General features: G+C 37.1%; 1 protein-coding gene across 12 annotated transcripts in view; it reads left to right on the top strand.

Annotated features, from left to right (window-relative positions):
• Nucleotides 1-27375, top strand: part of ANAPC10 (anaphase promoting complex subunit 10) — a 331896-nt gene that overhangs the window by 26834 nt on the left and 277687 nt on the right. For 4 of the 12 annotated variants that reach the window (NM_001396961.1, NM_001008467.2, NM_001396960.1 and 1 more), the window contains exon 5: nt 6031-8010. The exons of the other annotated variants lie outside the window; for them this stretch is intronic. In NM_001396961.1, coding sequence (NP_001383890.1) covers nt 6031-6261 — 231 coding nt within the window. In that variant the 3' untranslated portion in view covers nt 6262-8010. Of the gene's footprint in view, nt 1-6030; nt 8011-27375 lie in introns of those variants that run through there. 12 annotated transcript variants of the gene reach the window in all.

Genomic DNA, 27375 nt, shown 5'->3' with positions numbered 1-27375 from the left:
AGTCATATAATCGCCAAGGTTGGAAAAGGCTTCTAACATCATCCAGTCCAATCATCCACATATTGCCAATATTTCCTGCTGAACTATGTCCCTCAGTACAACATCTAAATGTGTCTTGGACACCTTCAGGGTTGGTTACTCCACCACCTCCCTGGACATCCTGTTCCAGTGCCTGACCACTCTCTCGGAGAAGAGAGACCCTTGCTTCACCACAGCCTCCTCTCAGGCAGTTGTAGAGTGTGATAAGGTTACCCCTGAGTCTCCTCTTTCCCAGACTAAGTAATCCCAGCTCCTTTATCTACTCCTCATGAGGCCAGTGCTCCACTTCAGCAACTACTTTTCATTTCAAAGGTCTAAGTCAGTAAAGTTCCACCCTCCCTGCACCCCCACCAAAAAAGAAGAGAAAAGGGAAAAAAAAAAAAAAAAAAAAGGCAGGTTTAATAGTTCTGTGAGAAAAGTAGAAGGACAAACTTTGAGTGCTATTTGGTTTAACAATCTATTTTATACAGAAATATATGTATTTGTCATTTGGATCTAATAGTACAGATGAACAGGTGGAAATATGATCAGATATACCAATATCTCGAAGAGTTGTTGTATCATGCTAGAGCTGTAATGATAGCAGTAATGCTCAGCTTTGTCAGTACATGTGTGCAGGAAGATTATTTACTACAAAGGAAGAAAACAGTCTCCTTTTTCTTCCTATATACGCATGGAGAAACTGTTGGGAGCTATGTCTTGCATACATCCTGGGATGCATTTGTAGTGACCCTGAATATGAAACTACTTGTAATGGTTTTAAACTTTGTGCCTTCACAAAAGGTAGCTTTATAGGACAACGGGAATTCTGCATTGTTTCAATGATGATAAGTACAGTAAATGTAGTAGGTAACTTGTGTATGATAAGCCTATAAGAATAATTAGCAGTTTGAGTTTTATACCACTTGAAAGAGATCACAGAATTTAAATAGTGTATCTTTGAATATAGAAAAGAGGTCAACTTTCATTTCCAGTAGGATTAAATAACAATATATCAAAACAAGTTTTTCTATCTCCTTAAAAGCTATGGTGTGGCTTCCAGGAGTGAAAATAATTAATGGGCAGACTTTCTTACGAAGTACTTAAGTACATTCTAGGGTTCTAGCACTATAAAATGCATAGTCTGAAGGAACTGAATTAGTTTGAATATGACATCAGACTGGCTTCTGATAATGTATGGCATGGGATAGGTTGGGGAATGATATAAAAGGCATTACCATCTTTCATTTGTATGTACTGCTTTAGGCAGTTAACTGCAGGGAAGTCACAAAGGAGTTGCTATATCCAAAATATCCCTGTCTGGAAAGACGTATTTATCCAGGATCTGTCCTTATTCTAATGCTCACATGAAATTAATGTTTTTGAGCAGTAGGAAAGAGTAACTGATACTTACTAGGTTGAAATAAATCACCTTTAGAAGCACTGAAGTTGTTCATGTTGTGAAATGTGCTGTGTGAGGTAAAAGTTGTTACATGATGTAATTCTTTAGTCTATATTAGCTGTCCAGCTTTCATTGCCTTCTGTTTTGACTATCTTTAGGTGTTCTCTGATGCTTGCTGTTTCCAAATAGTAGGAAAACGTGTTTTGCTCAGATTCTTCTGTTGTCAAACAAACTTCTGTAATCTCAAAACTGGAAGGCTTTCTCCAGTTGAGTTGTCTGACTTCGATTGAATTGTTCTTTGTTGACTAATGGAAATGTAGCCTTTATCATTAGTAGCATCCCTCTTCTATGCTGTTATTGGCCAACTTAAGTTAAATTTAACGGTGGGACTTTAATAATGGGACTGAAAGATGTATTAAATTTGTTGTTTTGAGAGCTTAGGATTCTTCAAAGGAGAGGTAAGTACAACTGCTGAAGATGTACCTCAGCTTCTCCAACTACTCCTGGAAGCAGTAGTGGCTGACCAAACAGGCAGCACACTGCTGGGAGACAGTATTCAGAACTGCGAACTGATCATTGCTTGCCCTCCTACTCAGAGAGTAGGTCCAGTGTAGACTTTTGCGACAAATGTGTACACAACCATGTTTCACTTCTTTTGTTGGTGGTGGAGGTGGTTTTTGTGTTCAGAAAACCTTATTCTGTCCACTTGTGATGATTTTTCATAGTTGAATCAGATTGATTTGTTTTTATCTGCTGCCCTTAGCCATTTCTCACTGTTCTTGAGTGTAAGTTGCATTCTCTTCCTTTAAAGTAGGTAATATAAATAGTTTTAGCTTTATGCTATTGAAAAGGTCTTTAATCTTCCTTAAGAAACCTGAAGGAAGAAGTGTGGTTTTTTTTGACTACTTATTCTATAAAGAAGCCAGCAATACCAGTATAGATTGAATTTCCTGTGAAATTTTTGGTCTTTGTCTTGTCTGTATGAAGTTTCAGATTTTTTGTTTTTGTTTTTTACATATGGTTTGCATCTTCTATGGTGGAACTCCCATTAGTGGAAATAGTAGCTTTGGTTAATGTACCTCTGAACTGTGTGAGAAAGTGAAGAAACAGGGTTATCAAATTGATGAGTATTTCCATTTACACTGTTATTTCTGCTTTGGCTTTTAAAATTACATAAATATATACTCTTGCTCAAGTAATCCATATGTAAAGCCGTAGTACGCAAAGAACAGGAAAAAATGCAAATGAAAAGAAAGCAATGGAGAGAAAGCAGAAGAGATAGATAAGAGTATATAACAGCACCAAAGGACAGGTGAGTGACTTTCCATTTCAATTTTTATCCCTTTGTTTTTCCATTTATTTTGACTTTCACACTCTGCTTCTCTACCACAGATCTCAAAATTTATTGTAGTGGAAATGAGTTTAAGCAGCAAAACTTAAGCATATTTAGTATATAAGATTAGAGCTGTAGGAACTGTCCTGGGTTACTAATATTAAACTTGTATTGATTCTTTACTTTTTTAGGTAACAAATAAATCTCCATTTTTTAAGTTTCACTTATGGAATTAGTAACGGTAGCTGATAAGTAGAACTTTCCTGGAGGACAGTTACTTGTGATAGATTCTTAATGAATGAGTTGTATGTGAGGAAAAATACAGGAAGAAACTTAAATGTGTCATTTCCTTATAATGGATTTATGCTTTAGGGTTAGCATGGAACATATACAGTGGTCAGTGCTTTTTAAAGAAAACAATTGAGGTCAAAGTCAACTGAAATGAGTATATTTACTATGAGTTGCCAGTGGCCACCTGTACTTAAGCTATGACCTTTTCTTTTTTAAGACTTAACTCTTAGTTTCTTAAACTTTTATCAGTTCAAACTGTGTTCAGTTCAAACTGTGATTTCCTGGTCCAGATGTCTGCTTTTGGTTGAATTTTTTTTTAAAGTTTCAGCCAAAGCAGTTCAGTTCCAAGAAGGAGGCTAGTGAGAAGTATGCTGTTTTTCTTGTGTGAGAATATTGTGGTGTCTTTCTTTGATGCTCCAGTGCCCCCAAGCTCTGAAGCAAGGATTTGTAATTTGGCAGGAGTTCAGCCTTTGTGTTGAGGATGTGCCTTTTGCCTCCCTGTAAAAATCCACCCAAATTTCCAGACCGGTTTACAAGGCTTTTGCATGAGCTTAATAGGAATTTCTTAAAACTTCATAGTAGGTTTCCTTTAGATTCTGTTCACGCTGTGAATGCTCCAGGCAGAGATGAGTTGCATGTTTCATCCTGTTTCTGCTGCAAATTGTAATGGCTGGGTCTGGGTGCTGACGTTGAACTAGCATACTGAACAGCATATTGTCTTGTACTGCCACTGCCTTTTCCCATTCCTGCTCGTTCTTCATAATGAGGGATAGATACAACTGAGAAATGTTGAGCAGTGTGTGTCTTGATCTGGTGAACATGATCACAGAATACGTGCACCACTGGAAAAAATATTACTTTCGTTTCTAGTGAATCTTTAGATGATTATTGTACTTAATCTTTAGTAGTTGAATAGATTTCAAGGTTTTAATGATCTTACTGAACTATGTGGGCATCAGTGAAAAAATGGCAGAGACATGAAAAAGTCACTGTATAGAGGGATTATTTAGACTACCTAATCATGAGCTTAATTTCTTCAGATGTCCAGGTGTAACTCCAGACCCCTTGCACTATTGTAATTCAGCCTAGAACTTCATTCGTGCCTCTCAGGCACTTATTTCAAGGAGCAACTATTTGATTAGAATGAGGAGCAGAGTCTATTTTGAGGATGACTTTGGAGTTTGTACAATAAATTTATCTGTTATGGGAGCTGGAACATGAGGAGTAAGCGAAGCAGAGATTTCAGGAATAAAATAAAGAAATGTGGCTGAAACAGCTGAGTACTGTGTGAAGAATTCTGTGCTTCGTTGTGGTCTCTTTACAGGATGCACTCAGATAACTGTTGCTATATTCTGTGTGTTCCAGTGGCTGATTTAAGAACTTCATTAACTTGTGGAAACTTGGGATTGTTTTAATCTAAAATCAATGTCTCAATTGCCTGTTTTACAGATGTAGAAATTACTTCTCATCACTGTATAAAGGCTAGGGAAGAAATAAATTACCTTTTGTAGGAGGATTGGAAAAATAACATGCCATAAATAAGTGTATGACTACCTTCTATTGATAAGAGATGAAACCATGTATTAATACACATATAACTTAAAAATATATCCCAACATGGGAATAAACTGAGAGTTGCAAACGCAACTTCACTAATAATTGAAATGTTCATCTTTGGACCTTAGTAATGTTCTTAGGATGTGATTTTTCTATGTGTAGGTAATAGATATCTAACTTCTGAGCAAACAATTCAGTGAATTTAATGATTTGGAAATGATTTGTTGGAGAGCCTGCAGCGGTGGAAAGATATTTAAAAAAAGAAGTACCTTAGTTTCTTTTTTTCAACTTAAAGCGGTTATAAGATATGCCTCTTTTGACTTTGCTTGTTTCTTGAATGGTTCTCTGGGTGCTTGATAATGCCTCTAAAACAGCAGATCTCATGTGGATCTTTAAAAAGCTTCAGTAAAGGCAACTTGTTTTAAGCATGATATGGGATTCTTGTCATGCGGTGTGTTCAGGAGAAGGATGAGACTTTTGAGCTGCCCAAGGCATACCTCTTCTTCAGAAGAACTCCTGCTAAAAACAGTAGTCTGTTTAGCTGTGTGAAGTTCACTTGCTTGTGGAGAACTGATTTATTTCTCTCCCACCCTCCCCCCCTTCCCCCTAGAAAAGGACTTCCACTGACTTGTGTGCTCCTCCATATTTGCTTTGAGCTGTGCTTTGAAGTAGGGCAACTAGTTTTAAACAAAAGCTGTCACTATGCTTCTGCGTAGCTTCTAGCTTGGTTTTAGTATGCTGACGTGTTAGTGATGTGGTTTAGAGTTAACAAAATGCAGTTCTTCATTTGCTTTGATCTTGGTTTCTGTAGGTTTAGATTTAAGAAAAATTCATATTCCACTTGGTTTGTTATGTGAAAGCAAACTCAAAATGGATTTAGAATGTAATTAAATGGCTGTCCAGCAATTATTACTTAGCCAGACATCTGTCTTGATGCATAGGTGACTGTGTGGTGAAGTCTGTGAGATCTCCTTCACCTTCCTATTACTTCTCAATATCCCTAATAGCCTGAGAAATTTTGAAAAAATTGCTTGTATGATTTTAGTTTCTTTTCTAAGTCATTCTGGCATACTTTCGTTCAGAGTGTATAGATTAGGATTTTAAAAATTTGCAAATGCACATTCTCTGTCATCCCTGAGTAGTGTCCTTCAGTAACAAGATCCAAATTTTTTGACGACTTCATTTTTTAAGATGAAGGCACAAACTTAAGAGCAGGTTCTTAAAGACAGAAGCAAACAACCATAGTGAAACAAATTAGTTTGTATCCAGTAAATTAGCTGCGGGTATTCAATTATATTGCTTCAAAATAGTTTGAAAAAAGTAACTAAAATCTGACCAGCAAAACTCTTCTGTATTAGTTAGGTTTGATATGTAATAGTTTATATTTACTGTTCCTGAATGTTTTGCTTTTTTGTCTTGTTCTTGGCAGCAACTTGAATTAGTGGAACCAAGCGGCTGGATTCATGTTCCTTTAACAGATACCCATAAGAAGCCTATCCGCACATTTATGATTCAGATAGCTGTTCTAGCTAATCACCAAAATGGAAGAGACACTCATATGAGACAAATCAAAGTGTACACCCCAGTGGAAGAGAGCTCTATTGGTAAATTTCCTAGATGCACAACAATTGATTTCATGATGTATCGCTCCATAAGGTAAAATTTCCTAACGGTAAATAATAAAGACATCTTTTTGATGGCAGTATTGTTGTTAAAATATTCAAATACTTAAAAGCAAGGTTTACTTCAGTGTAATTATATGTTTACATTTATATTTTGTATGATTTTGAAATAAAATCTGGTATTACAGTCTTTTTTTTAGCGTGCAACTTCTCATTACTGTTTCTCTGAGTCTTTGGGTGCATTGCATTACCTGGGATGGGGATTAGGATTCTTTAAAAAGTGCATTTATGACATGTAATGAATAATTGATTTGATTCAGCAATTTTTTACCTCACAGATTATTTCTTCCTTGATCATGCATAGAAGTAATAGTTCTACTGTTTATTCCTTTACCTATAAGCTATACTTTTAAAGAGCATTCTTTCTGAACAGCATAGTTTGAACACATTACCAGTGGTATTCTCTGCCCTTGTTTATGTTACTGTTCTTTTTTTTCTCCTGCTTTAATAACCACTATGCGAGGGTTTAGTCTTCTTTATAACTAGAAAGTAGATGATAATGAAATGAGTAAAAACTAATCTTTCCAAATGACTTAGTGTAGAATATATGCTTATGTGGACAGATTGAATATAGGTTATCTAAATATATGCTAGGTGTTCTAAACAAGAGAAGTTAGAAATACACCAACATTGTTTCTGCTATGACTGTACCTAGAGGTCCAGTGCGTTCCTTGAAATACTGAAAAATCAAATATATAATACAAGGTAATTGTAGACTCATATAATGGTGTTTCTTTAATGTAAGTGTATTAAAGTAAAGAATACTGCAAGGAAAATGTGTACTTGGCCTATTTGCTATGAATAGGAATATTTAACACCTAGTAATTAGATTGAGACATTAAATAATTATTTTACCTTTCTAAAAAAGTATGTTTTAGAACGTAGGCTGTTAAAGTACAAGGGTTTTTGAAGTGTTCAGTAGTGATCAAATTCAGTTTTTTCTTCTGAGCAGTACAGAAGTTAATGGTAAATTTGAACTGATCTCAACCAAGGAAAACTTATGAAAATTTTTAGTTACAAGTAAGGAAAGACTAATGCTTATGGAGTCTTGTCAGACAATGACATAACATCCTCCAGAGGAGAAAGGAGGTGACCCAGAAAATGGTTGACAGAGAAGGATGAGGATTCTACTGTTGAAATCCTGAAATCCTTGATATACTTTAATGGAGTAAGCTGATGTTTATTGAACAGTGTAATCCTTTGGCTGAATTCCACCGTCTTTAGGAAGATAATTAAAATGAGTATTGTCTGATAATGATATTTGTAAAGAAGTCCATGAGTAACCTGACTTTTCTGTTAAATGCAAATTCAGTCTTTAAGAGTATCATACTGGTATTTTACCCTTTCTGTACGGAGGATGGCAGAACTGCTGTTCAGCAGAGGTGGCCTTAGCTGATGCTTTTTAGCATTTCTTAGACAGTTCTGTGGATTTTATTGTATGGTGCTGGAGAGTTGTACATTTCTGGGAACTTAATGATGCAGAGGTTGTATGTTTGTTGTATGGCTTTGTATTTTAATCTTGACTAAAAAAAAGTTTGATAAATTATTGAGGAAACTGGTTATTAGGTATGCAGTTTTCTGTGTATAGGTTTTTGTTGTTATTGCAGTTATCCATCCTATCTTTGCTGTCACACTGCTTTTACTTCCTTGTGATTCTACCACTGATAATTCTGTGGTAATTCTAAATCCTGTTTAGGAACAATTAAAATATTTTGATTCAAAGAAAACATTTTAAAGTATTCCTTTCTCCTACTGCATAGAATGTATTATATACTTCAGTAATACAGACATGTATTTTCTCATCTGTTCAAGAGACCAGTCCTTGAAGTAAGCATGAATGCATTCCTTCTAAACCATCCTGGTGAGTGGTTTGCATAGGAGTTCAAGGGTTGTCTAAACAATCAAATGTGTCCAAGTTGTTAAGAGTACATATTTTAAAGCAACACACTTCATTAGGCTGATGAAGTCCGGGTCAAATTCCTTATTGTATGCTATCAGCAGCGTTATCCAGTAGACTGAGGGCAAATCTGGGCTGATAGAACTGGTTCTGCTTATTCTTCCCTGCTTCAGTAGGAATGGGTCTTTAGAGAGCTAGTTCTTGTGTTTTTTTGTTTTTTTTTTTCAGGGCTCCTACAACTTTTTGAAAGAGGTACCTAGTGTTTGTATCCAGAACACAGAGTTGTAATTCCTGAAATGAGCCTACCTACACAACTCTAAAATAGAAAGGCTGTTTAAGTAGCTATAAGAAATGGTGATACCTGTATTAAACTGGATGCTGTTAAAGATCTGTGTTGGGGAGGGGAACTGTACTTAAAAATTTTTATGTAAAGTTTTTGCAGTCTTTTACTAAACATCAAGGTATTCTTTAAAGGTGAAGACTGTAGTTACTTTATTCTTCTATCAACAGCAGGTGTAGTCTAATGCTGTACACTCCACTGTTTTGTTTCTGCTTTATTGCCAGTATTTACCATTCCCAAAGTTGTGCTTTTACAGTTGCTTCTCTGCCTGCTCTCTAAACAGCATCTGTGAAATCATTCCTTGTCCCTTTTAAAATGAATATATTTTTAGTATTGGGTAGAAACAGTACTCTGTGGCAAGACAGTGGGAGTGAAAAGTGAGTTGTCATGATGATGAGGGTGGGAGAAGATTAAAAGAGAGTACAACTGGTAACCCCTTCAGCTGCTGCTGACAGAAAAAAATATGACTGTGCCTGAAAGGCAGTGTAAAAATACAAACTCATTACTACAGTTCCTGTCTCGCTCTTTGATAGTCAGTATTACTGGAGACAAGTATGGTGGCTATGCTAAAGCCAACTTAAATCTTTTCTTTGTTATTTCATAACAACTGCAGAGTGCATTGGTATTTAACATCTGTGAAAGAACATTTGTTTTAATGTTTCTGGTACTTAGTCATATAAGGCTGTTGATTTAAGTGATGAGATCCCAGAGGATTGTGTCTGAATATAAGATACTTCTTATGTATTAATACAGTACTTTGCATATGAATTAGGATAAACAGCCTGGTCTGCCAAAACAGTGCTGGAAGTTGCCATGCATGCATTGTGTGTAGCTGCTGCTACTTTTTTTTTTCTTGCTGTTTTTTTTTTTGACAAAATTCTCTCGGATCTCATCATTTAAACAAGGAAAATTATTTGACTAAGCATTAAAATTGTTGAGCAAACAAATATTTCCAAGGAATGACTCTGAGAACATTACAAGAACTTTCTGTTAGTTCAGCTGAAGTTTGTAAATTACCTGGCCAAGTGCTTCTTTAAAAGGCATCAACAAATGTTCTAAACTATAGTTAACTGCTAATGTGTGCTAGAGATCCAAGGTTGCAAACCTATAGAAATGCCTGAATGTGTTATCGTAGTAAAAACAAGCAAAAAACAAATATTCTTAGGCTCCTGTATAAATAGTACTGATGAAATACTATGTCCATTTTGACATTGATTTCTGTCCAGTGTGTGTGGGGTTTCTTTAATGGGAATGGGAATAATTTTAGTTCAGTATACTTGTCTCACGTATTCACTTCCTGCTCAGTCTCAAAAATAAATTTCCTTGGCATCCTTTAATAATATCTTACATCAGAACTACTTTTTAGTGCAGTTTTACTTTATTTTTCCACACATGCATGCTTTGGTTGCTGTTTGGAAGGAGACAGGTACTGTAGTCTTCAGTGTGTTTAGGTTGTCTACCTCTCTTTAGAAATGAATACAGAGCATTGTTTTTAGCAAGCTGACAAGTAACTGAAGATTCTTCTTAAATTATTATTTTTAACCAAATATCAACTGTCCAAGAAACTGAACCAAGGTTGTTCAGAGAGTTTGCTTCTCAAGCATTGTACAAATCTTGAGAACTATATGCTGTGAGAGTATTGATGTTAGGAAGAGGTGAAAGAGCTGTGATGCCACCTTTTTCCATGATGACCTATTGTGGCTGTACCTTAAAATATTTGGTAACTTATAGTTCCTTGTGGCTAATGTCAAAAATGAGCAACAAATTTACTTTTTCTGAAGTTGATGAAATAATGCTCCTTTCAGCAAAGTAGTTCACAGCAAGTCTTCACAGGTAGACATGCTTTCACACTGCAGTGAGATTGGAGGTAAAATTCAAGTCATTGATAACTCCACATTAAAACCATTAGACTAGGTGTTTATTTAACTGTTGGCATGAAAATTGTTATTCTGAGAGTTAAAGGCTTAATATAAGTGAAGTAGGAGAGATCAAACACTGAAGGGAATCTTACTCTAGGACTTGATTTTCTTCATCTGTTACAATAATTTAAGGGAAGCAACTTGAACATGATTTAGGATTGTAATCAATGTGTACATGGAAGGTGAACCGTATGCCCAGATCACCAGTGCTCATAAGTGAAAATGTATGAACTCATTTCTAATGGCACAACTGAAGGACCATGGAGAGCTACCCATTGTTGGGAAGGTGTGTGATCAATTCAGCTAGGGCAGTGAGCCAGGTTTCTAGGCAGTATGCTAGCACTTGGACGAATTTACACCTTTCACAAAGCAACAGTCAGTGAGAATATCTTAGTTTCTGAAGCTGCAAATGAAACAAGTTCCTGTGCAATTTATTACCCACCGTGGTAAGTAATTTGAGCTAGCTTCAGAGCAGAGTGCCACATGCCCTAAATCAGAATAAAAAGATTGGACGTAGTATTTACAGATGAGTCACATTAAATGCTATGAACATAAAAAGAGTCAGAAACTAGTGTAACAAGCTTCACAGAAAATCCTGACACAATGGATAGTGGCTTCTTTCATAACTCTGATTTTCAGGCTGGATCTTGAGTGAGTGAGAGCTCATTGCTATACAGAATCTAAGTGAAAGAATGATTGGCCATTGTTTATGGTATTTTGGTTATGTACTTTGGTATGTCAGTACATCGTGGAGGTTATTTTTAGTGGGCATTTTTCTTTCATATACCATCCAGGTTTATAGCTTCAGTAGAATGTATCAGTGGTCTTTGGAATCATTGGAGTGACCCTAGATTGACATCGGCATGTGCTTGCTTAAATGGGAACATGCAAGCTTGGGACTCTGAAGAATACATGACAGCCACATACAGTACAGTGTCATGCTTTGAGAGCCTAACTTGTTTAATCAGTTGTTACCTTTAGACTCTTCCATACAATGACAGTTTAGGAATAAATGGTTATCAAAAAGAAATGGTTATAAGAATGCTTTGCATTCTTTGTTAGATATACACAAAAATATCTGTTTTACCAAGTGGTTTAACTCCATGTTATTTTAATTGCTTCATTAAATGCCATAGGTTTTTGCTGGAACATAAGATAATAATCTAAATGCAATTAAATATTAATAATACTGAGAGTATGTACACTATCTCAAAAGGTGAGATTACTGAGGCTTTCAGGCAAAGATGTTGGGTGGTCTGTTGTTAGTTTGTAGTAAACTTTTGTTCTAAATTTGAGAGGTGTTAAGGTGCTTTTATTAAACTGTGTAAGCCATCATTAGACGTTATTTGTTGAAGTAAATTTTAAGTAATCCTTCATGGGATGTTCGCTGCATTTCCAGGTTGATGTTTCAACAAGCTGCTTTACATCAGGCTAACAATTATCTATGAGATTTTTCCATTTGCACCGAAGAATAAATGTTTCTTTGCAGCCAGTCAACAGTATTAGCATGGTTTAGTTTAATGAAGGGAGAAAGAAAAATCAAGTGCTGAAAGTGATGCTAATACTGACTACTGCTAGACGATGTAATCCAGACATAATTATATATCAAATGAAAAAGTAAGTTTGGGATCACAGAAGACGTTACACATCTGAACTCTGATCCCAATGAAGTGAATTACCGCTGTTAATTAAAGTAGGGAATGGTTAAGCCAATTTCTAATACTTTAATTCAAGTAATTTAAATAGCATGAGTGAGTTCCAAATTGTATAGACAAAAACAGGCCAACCTTCAGCAGTTCTGGAAAATTTATTTTTCTAGTAATTTCAATATACAGAACTTCTTTAGGGAGTACATTCTAGGCACATGCAGCGTGGCACTGAACATGCCATTTGTTTAAGTTTTAAATTCAGAGTGTAAAATTCCTCATGTAAAATGCTGTCATTAGAACTCTGCACTACTAAAGTTATGAGGTGGTTTATGACTGTAGATTTTTTTTCTAGTTATGTTGACTAAAGAGCCTCTAAGCATTGTATTGTCAGCTGTTTATCTTCCCCCCCCATTTTCTGTAAAGCCTGGTGATGACTGAGATATAGCAGCTGAGGTAGTGTGGTGGGTTTTTTTTTATTTTTAAAATTCTCTTTATTTTCTCAGGGTGGTTGTGGTAGTCTTGCTTTTTGTTGTATCTAGAGTTGGCAGTGTGACTTTTCATTGCTATTTGATCGAACTGGAGTTTGGCAATTGAACTAATGAAATCTGAGAAGGAAAAGCACTTGGTTTGGACTCTGCAGAGATCCTGAGATTATAGATCAATAAAAACCTCACTAACTGAACTATATGGAAGCTTATACAGTTCCTTGAATCGATTTTGTTGTTGTTCTTAGCTTAGTTTCAGTAAACAAGATCTAATTCTCTAGTTTCTGTCAATTTATTCTTTAGAGGAATAATCTTTGATTATTGATTTTTAGATCTGAATTAAATAGTAAAAAATGAAGCTAATATAAATGCAACTAAATCAAATCAAACAGATTGAGATTTATAATGAAAAACCTCATTATTCAAACTGAAGGTACAACTAAAGGAAAGTGAATATTTAGTGAAAGGAGTTATCTGGGTTTCTTGAGTATAAGATAGTGTTATTGGTTAAGATCTAGCTTAGAGAATTGACCGAACAGGATCGATAATAGCTGTTTCCTTTAAAAATTTACCTTATTTTTATCCTGAAGTTTTGTAGAATGGCTTAGTTGGGATGGTCTTTCAGGTCCCTCCTAGTTCCAATTCCCTGCTGTAGTCTGGTTGCCACCCACTAGATCACGCTGCTCAGAGCCCCTTCCAGCCTTGCCTTGAATGCCTCCAGAGACAGGGGATTCACAGTTTCACTGAGCAACCTGTTCCAGTGCCTCAACAGCTCTTGACTGAAGAATTTCTTCTGAACATCTAACCTAAGTCTCCCCTTTTTTTAATTTAATATCATTTCTCCTTGTCCTATCACTTGTACAAGCAGTGAAAGCAAGGGAGTCTCCTGGGAGGAATACAGGGATGTTGTCTGGACTTGCAGAGATGATGTTAGGAAAGCCAAGGCATGGTCTACCAACTGAACTCGGTGAGCAGTGTTTAAAAAAAAAACAAAAAAAAAAAACAGAAGCTATTCTGTAGGTCATGGGTTAGAAGAGACAGGCCAAAGAGAGCGTACTTCATCTGCTAAATGAGAAAGGAGAACTGACTGTAACAGACATGGGGAAGGCTGACGTACTCAATGAGTTCTTTGCTTCAGTCTTTACTGGCAGCCAAAATTCTCCCATCTCTGCACCTTGTATCCCTTAACTTGAACCTCAAGGTACAAACTGGGGGAATAAACGCTCTCCCCCTTATAAGATAAGGGCAGAGCAAGTCCAAGACCCACCCTTGAGACTGAATGTGTACAAATTCATGGGACTGGATGGCATGCATCCCAGGGTACTTAGGGAGCTGGCTGATGTGATTGCTGAGGCACTCTATCATATTTGAAAAGTCATGGCTGTCAGGCAATATTCCTAGGGACTAGAAAAAGGGAAACATCACTCCCATTCATGCGAGAGGGAGGAAAGAGGACCTGGAGCACTACAGATTGTTGAGCCTCACCTCTATGACTGGGAAGATCATGGAACAGATCCTCCTGGGAGTCACATTAAGGCACATGAAGGATGATTGAGTGATCGGAAACAGCCAGCATGGCTTCACCAAGGGAAGGTGGTGCCTGACTAATATGAGGGTATTCTGAGATGAAGTGTGATGGCCACAATGGACAAAGCGTAAGCAACTGATGTCATCCACCTGGACTTCTGCCTTTGACATGATCCCCCACCACATCCTTATCTCTGAACTGGTGAGATATGGATTTGAGGGAGGACTATTTGGTGGAGAAGGAATTGCCTGGAAGGTAGCAGCCAGAGAGTTGTGGTCAGTGGTGGAGGCCTGTGATGAGCAGTGGTCCATCTTGGGACCAGTACTTTTTAACATCTTCATCTGTGACATATATGATGGGAGCAGGTGGACTCTCAGCAAGTTTGCTGATGATACCAAGCTGACTGGTGCAGTTGATAGAAGACATGGCTGTTCCTTAGTGCCTTCTGTCTAGAGATATTGAACTGTAACCTCAGAGTTTTGTGAAGACAAATTCAGTGCTGTTATTGAATTGTTAAAGCTATAGGGATAAACATTCTAGAACAATTTGAGTAGGGAAAAACATTGTGGCTCTAGAGTAAGAATAGCAAAACACAAGAATAAGACCTGAAAGAGGCATCAGCTATTCCATTCCACTAAAGAGATGGTCTGTTTAAAAAAAGAAATTAAAACATTGGAACTGAACCAATATAATACATTCACATGCGGAACAAAAGCTTTCATTCACTCTAGTCTGTTTATCTGGCTACTCGTGCGAGCCCTAAATGTCTTGCTTCTCAGTAATCGTCTCCAAACTCTTACAGTTTACAGCGCTTGTTTCCTTCCCAGTCTTCCTACTAGGTACAGTCCCTAGTCAGATTTACTTTTCCAACTCAGCTTTTTTTTTATCCTCTCATTCCTGTTCTCCTTCCCACATTCACTGTTGAAGTGTTTTATCAGTTACAGATTTTCTCACTCAATATCTGTTTCTTCAGATTTCTCCCCCGATCCCCTCATCTGCCCATTTTTTTTCGCCTGGGATCTTAAAGACTTTTCCTAGCTAGTCCCAGCTAAGACCACATGCTTCCTCCCAATAACATGCGTTCTGCCTCTCAGCTCCCTCTCCGTCTCACTGAAGTAGCAAGATAATGGGATATTAAGAACACAGTGGAGAGGTTTGTCTGAATTTGGTTAGCCCAACCCAAGGATAGTCAGCTGCTTCCAGGTATTCTGTAGTGAAAATTTACTTTGTCTTATAGTTTCACACTAGATCATGTTCAGGATTGTTCTGTGGGGTGTGTACATTTTCAGACCTGGCCAAAGTCAGGCAGGCTTTCATTAATGGTTATTTGGGTATATCCTTTGTTCTCCTTCCTTTCCCATCTAATTTCAGAAACCCCACTGTGAAGTACTAGAGCGGTAAAAGTTTCCAAATAAGAGGTGGTGAGAGTATTTCTCTGAAATGGCTGAATAATTTTGGCTGATGTTTTCCAAAATAAATTCAGTCTAAGGCAGACAGCTGGTATGGGAAATTTCAGCTGAAAGAGTTGCAATTTGGCTAAGTTCTGAGAAACTGAGAAGAGATTTGTGAGGGGAATTAACCCTGGCTAATGTTTCAGGTTTCACCAAATACTGTTTTCTTGGCATGTACTTTGTCACTTTGTGTAGACCTTCCCATTTAGTTTAAAATCGTTCTCTATAAGTAGCCAATTTCATGGGTGTAATTCTTGTCTTTATTTCCTTTGGACAAGATAAAACTGTGTTGAAACAATTTTCTAAATGTAAAATAAGTCTGTTAAGCTTCAGTACTGTAAAAGAGCTGTTTTTGTTTGGGGTTTATAGAGCCAAAAAGTTTTTGAAGTAATTTATTTGCTGCTTCAGACTCGCTGAAGTAACTTCCTGCATAGGTATAGTCTGTCAGGGCCATTTGTATTGGAAATGTCTCAGTTCTTTTATGATTGTAGCTTACACCATGAATATATGCTAGAGAAGCACTCTTACAGAACTAGGACTCAAATTTTAAACTAACATCTGTAGCACTATGCTGCAAATCTTCCCTAATATGCGATCTGTATGATAAGAGGCAAAGTACGCTTCTCCTTCCCAGTTCTCCTTAACTACTTCTGTGAGCCAGACACACACTGTTGTTTTCTTGGTATTTTTTTAAATCTTTTTTTCCCTTCTTTTTTTCTCTCTCTTCACCCCCCCTTCCCACCCCAGCTTTTGAAAACAAGTGAAATGATGTTTTCAACCCAAGCTTACCTTTATTACTGCAGACATTTATGGGCTGATAGGTGGGTCTTGATTTCTGTTATATAGCTGTTACAGCTATATAGTGTCTCTAGTCTGTTCAAAAGCCAATGTCATCTTCCATTCAAGGTTCTTTTGCTATGTACATATTCCAGTCATCTGTATTCTCTCAATGTAACAAAACTCCAAGTATTTTATCTAGCCTTCACATACAAGACTGAATGCTAGGAATTCGGAGAGTTACCAGGAGTTTGTAAATCCTGTGCATCCTCATCCTAAGTCAGGTAGCTTTAGTGAGGGTAATGAAATCCTCAAGAAAGACTCATTTGATCATAAAGAGTCATTTTGTACTTTGTTGATCCTGAAGCACTCAAAGCAATGTAAAACCCACAACAAGAAGAAAAAGACACCACAAAAACAAACAAACAAAAAACCAGTTCTCCCTTAAAGATGGTTAAGGTGTAGAGAGTTTGCCCCATCCATTTTCTGTTAGCCCCTATGACCCTCTGAATGGGTAGATTGAGATGAGTTCTGCCTCAAGACAGTCTCTTCATAAACTATGATTTCTTGTTTCAAAAACACATTGAAGAGCAATCAGATATAAGAAATTAGGCACAATACATTGAACCATAGGGTTCTTGTGATTTGCAATGGCTGGTTCTCCATGACCTGACTTGTGTCAGAAGCTCCAGGTGATGCAGAAGTCTGTCAGTGCCTGCGTTCAGAGCCCAGAAATGTGAAAATGGCTTTGAATCCATTCATGTTTTATTTTCTGCATGGTGCCATTTTATTCTCTACACTTGCTTCCAAAAGGAGGGAGCTGTAGATCTTAACTCCTAGTCCAATCTAGAGGATGGTCAAGTTAGTACCAGAAAAAAATGTGTGTGTGAAAAAAAAAATGTGTGTGAAATGCATATGTATACAAAGCTGATGCGCTCAGCCCCATGGCTATTACTTTATTATAGACATAAGCTTCAGAGCAATCTGAAAATGGAATGGAAAATAAAATGGACACTGGATATTTCATCAGCATTCTACATCTTCCTCCACTAGGATGCACAGACGAGTCAAAGCATTTACCATTGAACATCCTTTGTAAAGGAAAAGGAAAAGCAAACATATCCACTGATAGTTTCAGGAAAGTGTATTAGGTAGGAGTAAGATAGGAGGTCTAAAATACCTCTTTCTAAAAGAGGAGAAAAAGCTAGAATGGATGAATAGAACATCTCTATGGATGTTGTGAAGATATTTTGTAGATATAGTATTTGAATCTCCAAAGCAAATACATGTATAACATCTGAAAAAAGAGGGGCAGGAGGGAGGGAGTAGGAAGATAACCAGATGAAACAGTCTACAAAAGAAAACTCCTGAAGAGCTGTTTCTCCAGAGGCTGAATTTTTTTAAATAAGAAAATAAAGAAGATCTGACAGATTAGGGTTAGTAATAAGAGTACAAAGGATAATTAGAAGAATAAGTTCCAAACAGCTTTGAAGCTAATAATAACTGAATTGAATATGCATTAGGGGCAATAATTCTGTCAATCATTAGGTTTATTATGCAAACATAGTATGCATTTAAACATTTAGGGTTGCTCCAGAAGTAGCATCTCCCATTTTGTTATTTCGGTCCACAACATCAGAGGCAGATGGTGGTGGTATGGCAGTAGAGGGTGAACCTTCCCACCAATATTCCATTATATGTTGTTGCTGTGTAACAAACAGCAGCAGAGGAGCAGTGTGACAAAATGACATCTAATAGTAGCATGTATGAAGCAAAGGTGAGTCACTGCATTCCTCCTTGTGGAGAAAGTTGCACCTATTGTCATTCATCAACACTTGCTGAACACTTCTGTAGACCAAGCGGTGATTGTGTGTACAGTGAAGCGGTGGGTGATGCATTTTAGCAGTGATGAGAGTGGGTCACCTTTGCTGGTACAGATGCTTTCAAGTGTAGCATGCAGGCTTTTGTTTGTAGCTGGCAAAAATGCACAGCTATGGTGGTTAGAATGCTGAAAAAAGTGTTTTTTAGCTGAAAATTTGCTCCCTCAATTATTGTTCTTTGTATCTGTTGTAGTTTTCATTGAAATAAATAGGAGATTTTACTTTCAGAAAACCTACATACGTAAGTAAAGAAGAGTCCATGTTCATCTCAAGTAGTAAACACGGTTCTAATATTTTCCTTGCTCAATAAAAGGTAAAATACAGCTATGGAACCATTGTCATAGATGACCAAGTAGGATAAGACTCATCTGTATGGAAAAAATAAAACAAGCGATATCTTAAGCCTTGAAGTGAGTAGGGATTGATTTATTTTCCCAATGTCTTTTTCAGTAAAAGAATGAGAGGGCATCAAGGTACGTCAGCAGATGACAGATTCAAAATAAATAAATGTAATTCTTGAAGTTGAATTTTATCTGTATAGCTTCTGACTGCAGAAGGTTACAGATGTTTTAATTTCATTTGAATATTACTGAAAAAAATCATGGGGAAAAAAAAATCTGTTAAAGGTTACAAAATGGAAAAGCAATAGGCTGTATGGTATTGGAGATTTCTGTAGTACTGGGAAAGTGTCTGAACCTGCTTGGCCTTTTACATTCCTCCTTAGGCATGTACTTACAGGCATTGGCCTATACCAGTTCCTCTATAGCAGCAGGTTGGTGTTGAGCCCTAGACCCAAAAATCCTTTGCTTGTAAGAGAAAAAAGAGCTAAGGAAAACAAAAGTTTGGAGAAATCATGCGACTGCGAAGGATAACAAATGTAGTAAAAGTGAGAAGTGTAAGGTTTGTAGTATCAATGATGGAAAAACAAGGAAGTGTGCTTCCTTCCCTCGAAAGCACTGGAAACTGCAAGAAAATTTCCAAGAACCCAGTTAATGCTTCCCAGGGCCCCCTATTGGGGCAGGTTGTACTCAATGGATCAGATACTGTTATTTGTACTTTCTTCAATGGTTTAAGTTCTTGGCTGTTGGCAAAGTCTGCCTAAAATATGAGGCTAACTGAGAGCAGAAACGTTGTCATTTGAGAATAAAGCGTTACATTTCTGTAACCCGAAAACCAAACTTCTGAGTAGGTCTGAGAAAAGTCAGGGAAATAAAGCCTGTTTTCTCATCATAGTATGCTGAGAAAATGTTTAGACTGATACATAGCCTTAGTACCGTTATGTCCTATAATATTGGCAGGAACGTAGTTCTTAGCCTGAATGCTGTGCTTGTTTTGAAATTTAAATAATAAAGAATTTATGTATGTATATATTTTAGCTTAAAATCACATTTTGTCGGATTTGGCTGTTAATAAAAGCTTATGGTGGAATCAGCACTCTGTCCTTCCAGTGAAAATATGAACAGGACCACACAAAATGCTTCCACTGTGTCATTTCTTTTACTGCTGTTCCATTAAAATAAACTCCTTGCCACAGAACTTACTTGTCATTTCCCATTTCTCAAAAATACTGCAAGTCGTGTAGTTTCTTGGGCTTTACCACTTCTAGCTTTGGTATCTACTCGACTCTATATTTGCAGAAGATCCCTTTGTATTCCTTTCTACCATTCCTTATTGACCACATATGTTGTTGGATCTTAAATGTACTTTATTAAATGCAGATTTTGGCCAGTGAGGCTTACAACTAGACAGAGGCTACTCAGATGGTGTCATATTCATCTTCGTTTCTGTGACTGTTGATTCCAGCAAGAGAGCCCTTGTGATATTAATGCATGTATTCTTCCATTCATGTATGTCTCAATATTTACTGAGATAAATTCTTCTGGTTATAGGATGTTTTTTTCTCATTCTCCTGGATTGCATTGCTTGTCAAGCTCCACTGAAGTGAAATAGTAAGGAGCTTTGACGCTTTGCATTTCTTTGTGTGTGTTTTTCTCTTATAATGTGGTCATGTGTGGTTCTCACTTCTTGAGTCTTTGAAACAATGTCTGTATTTTGTTATTCAGTCCTCTTGATTCAAAGCTTGTTTTTGACTCATCAAACAAGTGTTTTTCTGCTTTTTTTTTTTCATTTGTATTAGGTATGAGATTTTTTTTTTTCAGCATTCCTGAGGTTTTCCTTTTACTTCTCTGAAGGCAAGAGCATAACTAGAATTTGTTTAGAAATCAGAGGAATTGGCTTAATGGATTTTTTTTTTCTTTCTGCTTCATCTGTACTGATGAAAATTTGCAATTATATTCTTAAATGCTAAAAAAGGTAGGTTGAGATATCTTCAGATCACAAATGCCAGCAAATTGTGCAGTGGGACCCTGGAGGCTTGCTGTCTTAAACTCATGGTCAGTACCAGCAACTTCGATATTTCCTCTGACCTCCAGAGCAGTTAGATGAAATTACTGCATCAGCCACTGTACCACTCATCGTGCTTTAAGAGTATGTGATATCAACTGCCCTGAAATTCTGTTCTGTTACCGATGCACAGTAAAACAGGTTGATATGCTGTGAACAGCTGTAATAAAAGCTTTTGTTTTAAGCTTGATTCAGGATGCATTTTACTTTGCAAGTTGGCTTAGTTCACCTCTTAAAAGCTTGGAATCAACTAATACTGCTCACTTGCTCCTGCACCTGATGAATCCTTGCAACATGTTGTTACATTTTTCTATGCAGTTAGTTTCCAACACTTTCTCTTAGTTTATAAGGAAGGGAATAATCTGCGTTTACATTCACTGCCAGTAGTGTTCACAAGCTGGCAGCTAATACTCGCAGGGCTGTGCTTGAATGCATCACTTCTGCTATGCTCTTACCCTTCACTATGCCAACATCTGAGAGCGCCGTGAGTCTCCCCTACACTTGCATCTTCTGGCTCATTGTCAGTCAAGCTGTGCCAACTGCACCAGCCAGTAAAAGCATATAGGAAAAACAAATTTGCACAGGAAAGGGACGACTTTCATGCAAGACTACAGAAAAGGTACTGTTAGGCTATACTTTGTCAGTGCTGAAGAAATAGCTTTCAAAATTGAGGTTTTTATTGGTGATGGTGTATCTGAGGATGCTTTTGCTCGAAGGCTGAGGACCAAAACTAGTATTTATACAACTGCTGTAACTTAGGCATTTTTAAAACTATATCCATAGACGAGACAATGTGATAGCATGGTACTGCATCGTTCTCAAAGACTTCTGTGTAAATAATAGTAAAGGGATGTGCCAGCTAATACTCCAGAACACACAAGATGTGTGTAAGAGAAATTATTTGATAATTACTTGAAATTTCTACATTTCCAAATGTAGCATTATTCACTTTATTTAGTTTGTAATGTAAAATAATAGAAAGTAAAGTTGGTTGTTGAAGGGCACTTATGACTGTTAAAGAAACTCAGATGTTTGTTTTCTAATTTTCCCTAAACAAAACACTTTCCATCTCCCTTTCATATCATAGGGAGGAAAAATCAAACAGGATCCTTCTTCTGCAGAACTTGTAATTGCAAATTTTAGCCTCAGGATTTCTATCATTATTTTGCGTCTAATTCTTCCACGGAATTCTGGAGGCGCTGCAGAAGGCATTGTGGCATTGAATGCTTAAGTTTGAGCTTGAAGGTTCTTAGTATTTGTATATTAATCTAAATAACAATGTTTTGCAGTTTGTTACACGTGTATGCTTAGTGGAATCAATTGCATGAGAGTCAGTAGTACAACTAAAATTAACATTAAATAACATACACTGTGTTTGTTAGAACTGTCTCAGTGGACTGTTGAAAATGCATCAGTTGTTTAACTTGCAAGACTAATGTTGATCTCATTAATTAATCTATTTAGAACACATTGACGTATAGTAAACCTGATTTCTAACCTTCACTCAAAATTTACTCTCCTTATATTAGAGACAGTGATTGATGAGAAGTAAGGAGGCTCTGGATGTAAGGAGTATGGGAGATAGGATGGGCAGATTTTCTAAAGTCAGAACATGTGAAGAATGTAAAGTGCGCAAAGCATTATAGATGCTTAGTTTGGGCATTTATAGGCAATCTTGTCAAAACTTGTAAAAAAAAAACCAACAACAACCCAATCCAAAAACAATCTGTAGCAAAAACTCTATTTTCTATTCTGCTGTGAAGACGTAGGATGCAAAGACCACTTAGCAGTACTTTTTGTGGGGAAACATATTTCCCAGACAGCAGAAGACTGGCAAAGACTATATCTTCTCATACCTGCTATCTCTCTGATTCTGATTTAAGGTGAAAAGGTTTCTGTAAGAGAGTCTGAGTAAAGTAAAGAAATGCTCCTGATAAATTACTCCATATCACCTCCTTTACTGAGATGAAATGTCTGATAAGTTTTAATCTAATGATAGAAAAAGAGTGAGTCATCTGCTACCCCATCGGTTTTGTATGCTTATTGCTTATGAAGCTATATATTAGGTAGAAAGCCAAATATATCAAGTGATAAGCCAAGGGAGAAATGATTTCTTCAATACAAAAGTGACTAGTAGAACATTTCTATGAAAACAATTACAGTTAATGTAAGGTATTCCGAAAGCAAGCTGATTAGCAGTGTAGCATGTGGCAGTCTTTATTTAGGAGAGGAAGCAGGGCTCTTTTGGCTTTAGAATATAAAAAAATAGGGTTTCTATTAACAGTAAATAAATCAGAGGTTCTTATCTTGATGTGCTTATTGTGCAGGGGAAGTGAATTAAGAATTCCTGAAAAAATGCTGTTTTGCTACATTTCTGATGGTCTGCCACATGCTTTAGTTAATGCTCTCACTTTGTGATAACATTAACAATTGATGGAAATGCTCTATAGAGTAGGTATGACAAGTGGTTCAATTTCCCCATCTTTTGGAATGAAGTTTAGATGAGCAAAATTCCAAGAGTCTATATGTCTAAGAAATTCTGCAGCAGTTTTTCAGTGAGCTAATCTGTGCTCTGTAAAGCTCTAGGACCTTACGTTATTCCCATATCTATGTGAAGGGTCTGGCCTAGATCATAAAGTCCATTTAGTGACTTAAATGCTAAGAGCCACCTTTGTTTCCTAATACACTTTTCTGAATTCCCAGAATTCAATTCCCACTCAGTTATTTGGCTGTAACAGGCCCTATGGATTTTAATATTTTTCCTGGCTCATTTCTTCTGAGGCTTAACTGTTTCCCTCTAAATAGCTCTAGAATCACCCTCATTTGATTTTAATTAGCAATTATTATGAGTCGCAGATGTGTGTTATGAGAAAGAGCAGAGGAAAAAAGACTCTAGCCTTGTTGTTTGGGCAAGTCTCTAGGAAGAGGAAAAACTATGTTTTCTTCCTTGTGCTGGCCAAGTCTGTGTTTCATTCCAGTGGATCAGTTCAACAGGAAAAATAGGTAAACTGTTTTCCTTCCTTTCTTTCCTCATTCTTGCATCACCTCTGACCCTCCTTGATTCTTGAAATGTGATGTGGAGAGAGAGATGTGGATTCAGATAAATGAATTCTGGCCTTGGTGAGTGCTTTCATCATGATGTTGGTGAAGGTGTCACTTCCATCTCTAGTAACATCCCAAGATAGTATAGATCTCAAGTTGTGCTCCTTCCTATAGCGTTAGGTGCTTATGAGCATATCTACTCCATGTCTCAGATTCTGGGCTGGCTCTGCCTGCATAGCAGTCCTCAAGATAACAGTGCTGGGACCTGCAGTGTGGATAATGGCATTGTAGATCTGCTGTCTGAGACCCTGTTGTAAACATCTTCTAGTTCCAGAAGAAAAGTGAATCCAACTTCACAGCGTTTGCCGCTGACAAATATCACTCAGCTCCAAGCTCAACATATTCCCTTAGAGGACTCTTCCTTTCCAAAGTGCCTTTTTTCCAGCAAACGTTGCCAAGAAAACTGAGATAGACAAGTTAGGACTATTTTTCACTGTGTGGCAAAACAACAAAGTTTTGGGCGTTGTTTCAGTGAGTACCTTATGTGATATAGCACTGTTTCTCTTCGAAAGCTCTGTGATGTTCTGTCTTTATATTAACAGTAACCCAGGCTCACTGACATTGTCTTGTAAGCTGGGGAAGGGAAAAGAACTTGAATTTTCCTGTCTATTTTTGTTTAGAGCTAAGGGGAAATGTGATGCTGCTACAGTGGTAGGTGATGCTACATTTCATAAGTGAGCAGAAGACGAAATACAGAAGATTGTTTTCATGGATATATTTTCGGGATAGTTCCTGCAGGCCTGTTTGCAGGAGAAAGATGTGATAGGGCTTGCTTTCTTTTCTTTTAATATAATGGGAAGCTGTACAAAACTGTGCTGTGAATTAGTGTGGTAATTTATAGGCCATTCTGGTAAAATGTGTCCAGATAGAATCCATATATGTCTGATGTTACTATAGCAATGACTACTAATTCTGAAAGTAAAGCAATGCATTCAGTGAAAAATCCTACACAAATGGATTAAGCACAGATTTCAGCTTTTACTTTTGCTCCCTTTTTGGGGAAATCATTCAGATTTTTCTTTTGCGTTGATGTAAACTATTCTTGAGCAACTAACAACTTTCATTTCAGTTTACTCCGCCCTCTTTTCCTACATTTCTCACACTCCAAACGGGCAGCAGGAATACAGCTAGCCATTTAATCACCAAATAAGAGAGTCCTTTAATTTTGTAAGTGCCTTACTCTACTAGCTGTTAATGCAGATAACTTTTTTTTCTAGAATCTTGAATTTACCAGCTTAGCATCTGGCTTAGCCCTTTCATGTACAAATAGGGCAAGTCTCTCAATTGAAAAACAACTTTCTTGCTGCAGACAATGTAGCTGACTGCTTTAATCAGTGGAAATTTAGCAGATTTAGTGCATCAATACTTAGTCCAATTGAGATGAATAAAGAAGTCAGAACATGGATTTGTATTTTCTTCATTAACAAGTTGTTTGTCTATTATTAAAGAAGTTTTAGGCATAACTGCTATTTGAGTATTCTTACTTTCAGCACAGTTGGTCCAAGACTATAGAGTCAGGCTCTGACTTACAGCGGGGTATTACTAAAAGCTGGAGAAATTTTAAGTAGTTATTCCCTCACATACTATGCAAACATACTTCATGCACCAGCATATTTTATGCAGGTATAAAAGCTGTATAGGAGATGTACTCCTGAACGTGCACCAGATTGCCCCCTGCATCACCTCCTCCCAAATTACTGTATGACCTGGTGCTGGTCAAAAAAAGAACTGGTGTGGTATACAGGTGCATTGGTCACCAGCTGTTGAAAACAACTCTAATTACCAGTGGAGTTAGCCGGAGTAGCTGTAGTGAGATTGAATGCATTCTATTTAAAACTAGATTTGCTTCCCTTCTTCAGTTGCATCAAGTGCTGTTCTCTAACAGTTCAGAATTTGGGTTTTGAAATAACTGGAATATGAACTGTTGAAACTGCAAGACTCAGCAGGTGATGCTACAGTAATTTATTCTCTCCTGAAAGGGCCTGTTCTTGACTAATATGAACTGACATGCTGCCATAACTTCCAGAATTTATTATATTTCTACTGCTTAACAATAAGAAGGCAGCAGTAGAAGCACACATCAAAGTTATGTTTTGGTGTGAAGTTGGGAAGTTGTGTTCTGCCTATCAAAATTAGTGCACCTGTTCATTGTTGTCTTCTATTTCTCACATATAATGGGAAAATTTCCACACTTTTTTTTTTATTTTTTTTTTTGTCATAGACCAGCAAATAGTCTGCAGACTAGATTATTTTTGTTTATTTCAGTTATACATAGTCTACACAGGTCACTCCAAAAGTAATTCCTCCTATTTATTTTCCTGGAGACTACATTGTTATGATAGAACAAATGCTCAGCTACAGAACACTGTTTTTCAACGTTGTCAGCACCATACCTGTGGATTTTTACCAGCCACGAACAAGAGCCTGCATGCTGCACTTGTAAAAATCTGCACCACTGGAGGTGGCCCACTGTCAACAGAGCTGAAATTCACCACCCAACTCCTCTCTGTGCTCACATCCACTGTTTGGTCTACAGAAATGTTCAGTAAGCGTTGATGAATGTCAATAGGTACCGTTTTTTCCACATGGAGGAATTCTATGACACACCTTTGCTACGTACCCACTTTCATGTCAGACACCATTTTGTCAGACTGCCACTCTTGCCATCTGTCACACAGGAACAACATGGAATGGAATACTGGTGGGAAGGTTCACCCTCTAATGCTGTACCACCACCATCTCCCCCTGATGTCGTGGACCAACATAATCAAATGAGAGGCATTAGTTTCGGAGCAGCCTTATATATTGATATGGATGCATGTGGCTACTTACCAGTGTTCATATTGGGTGCTGTAGTGCAATGCTAAAAGTGAAAATATGGCTCAGCGGGGGACATGAGCTGTACTGTAGTGGCACCATTATACTAGTTGAGCTGCTGCTGCAGCAGCACATTGTTCCAGTTTTCAATGAAGTTACGTCAGGATACATCAGTAGAGTCACAGTGTGTATCAAAGAATGGTCTGAAGAATTTTTTTAAATTTTCATTGAAGTATCCAGTAATTAGAGCATGTTTTTTTCAAACTGTAATATTTAATGGACTTATACATTATTCTGTGGGGTGCTTATCCACTTTCCACACTCCGAAGGAATAGTATTTTCCATTTTAATACAATTTTGAACAGATTTCTGTAGAATTGTTCCTTATATATATTAACCAAGATAATATCAATTTATACCTACTTGAGGGAGATGTAAGCAATAGTGATCTACAGTTTACACTGGTATTGTGATGATTGCAGCAGCTTCATTGACTACCGTGGAATTTGTACAATCTGCAGCAGCCAAGGAAATCAGGTACAACAGTTGAGTTGCTTCTAGCACATCAGTGGACAAAGACTAGTCACTTATGGTAGTGTTACTATTTTTTTTTTAACTTTTTCCATAAATATTCATCATGATTGCTTTCAGATAGGGTAGTGGGCCATACATATACGTGCCTGTCCATGTATGTGTATGAATTTTGATGTGTGAATTAGCAGACTACAGTGATGATTTTGAAATATTTAGTGCAGAAAAATGCCTGGATCCTAGAAAGTGTAGAATTCATTGTTAGCATTTAAAATCTTTTGACGTCGACAGAGGTACCTTAGAGGTATGACAG

The sequence above is a fragment of the Gallus gallus genome, chromosome 4 (genome assembly GCF_016699485.2).
Source record: "Gallus gallus isolate bGalGal1 chromosome 4, bGalGal1.mat.broiler.GRCg7b, whole genome shotgun sequence".
NCBI lineage: Eukaryota > Metazoa > Chordata > Aves > Galliformes > Phasianidae > Gallus > Gallus gallus.
This window is presented reverse-complemented; position numbering and strand designations above follow the sequence as displayed.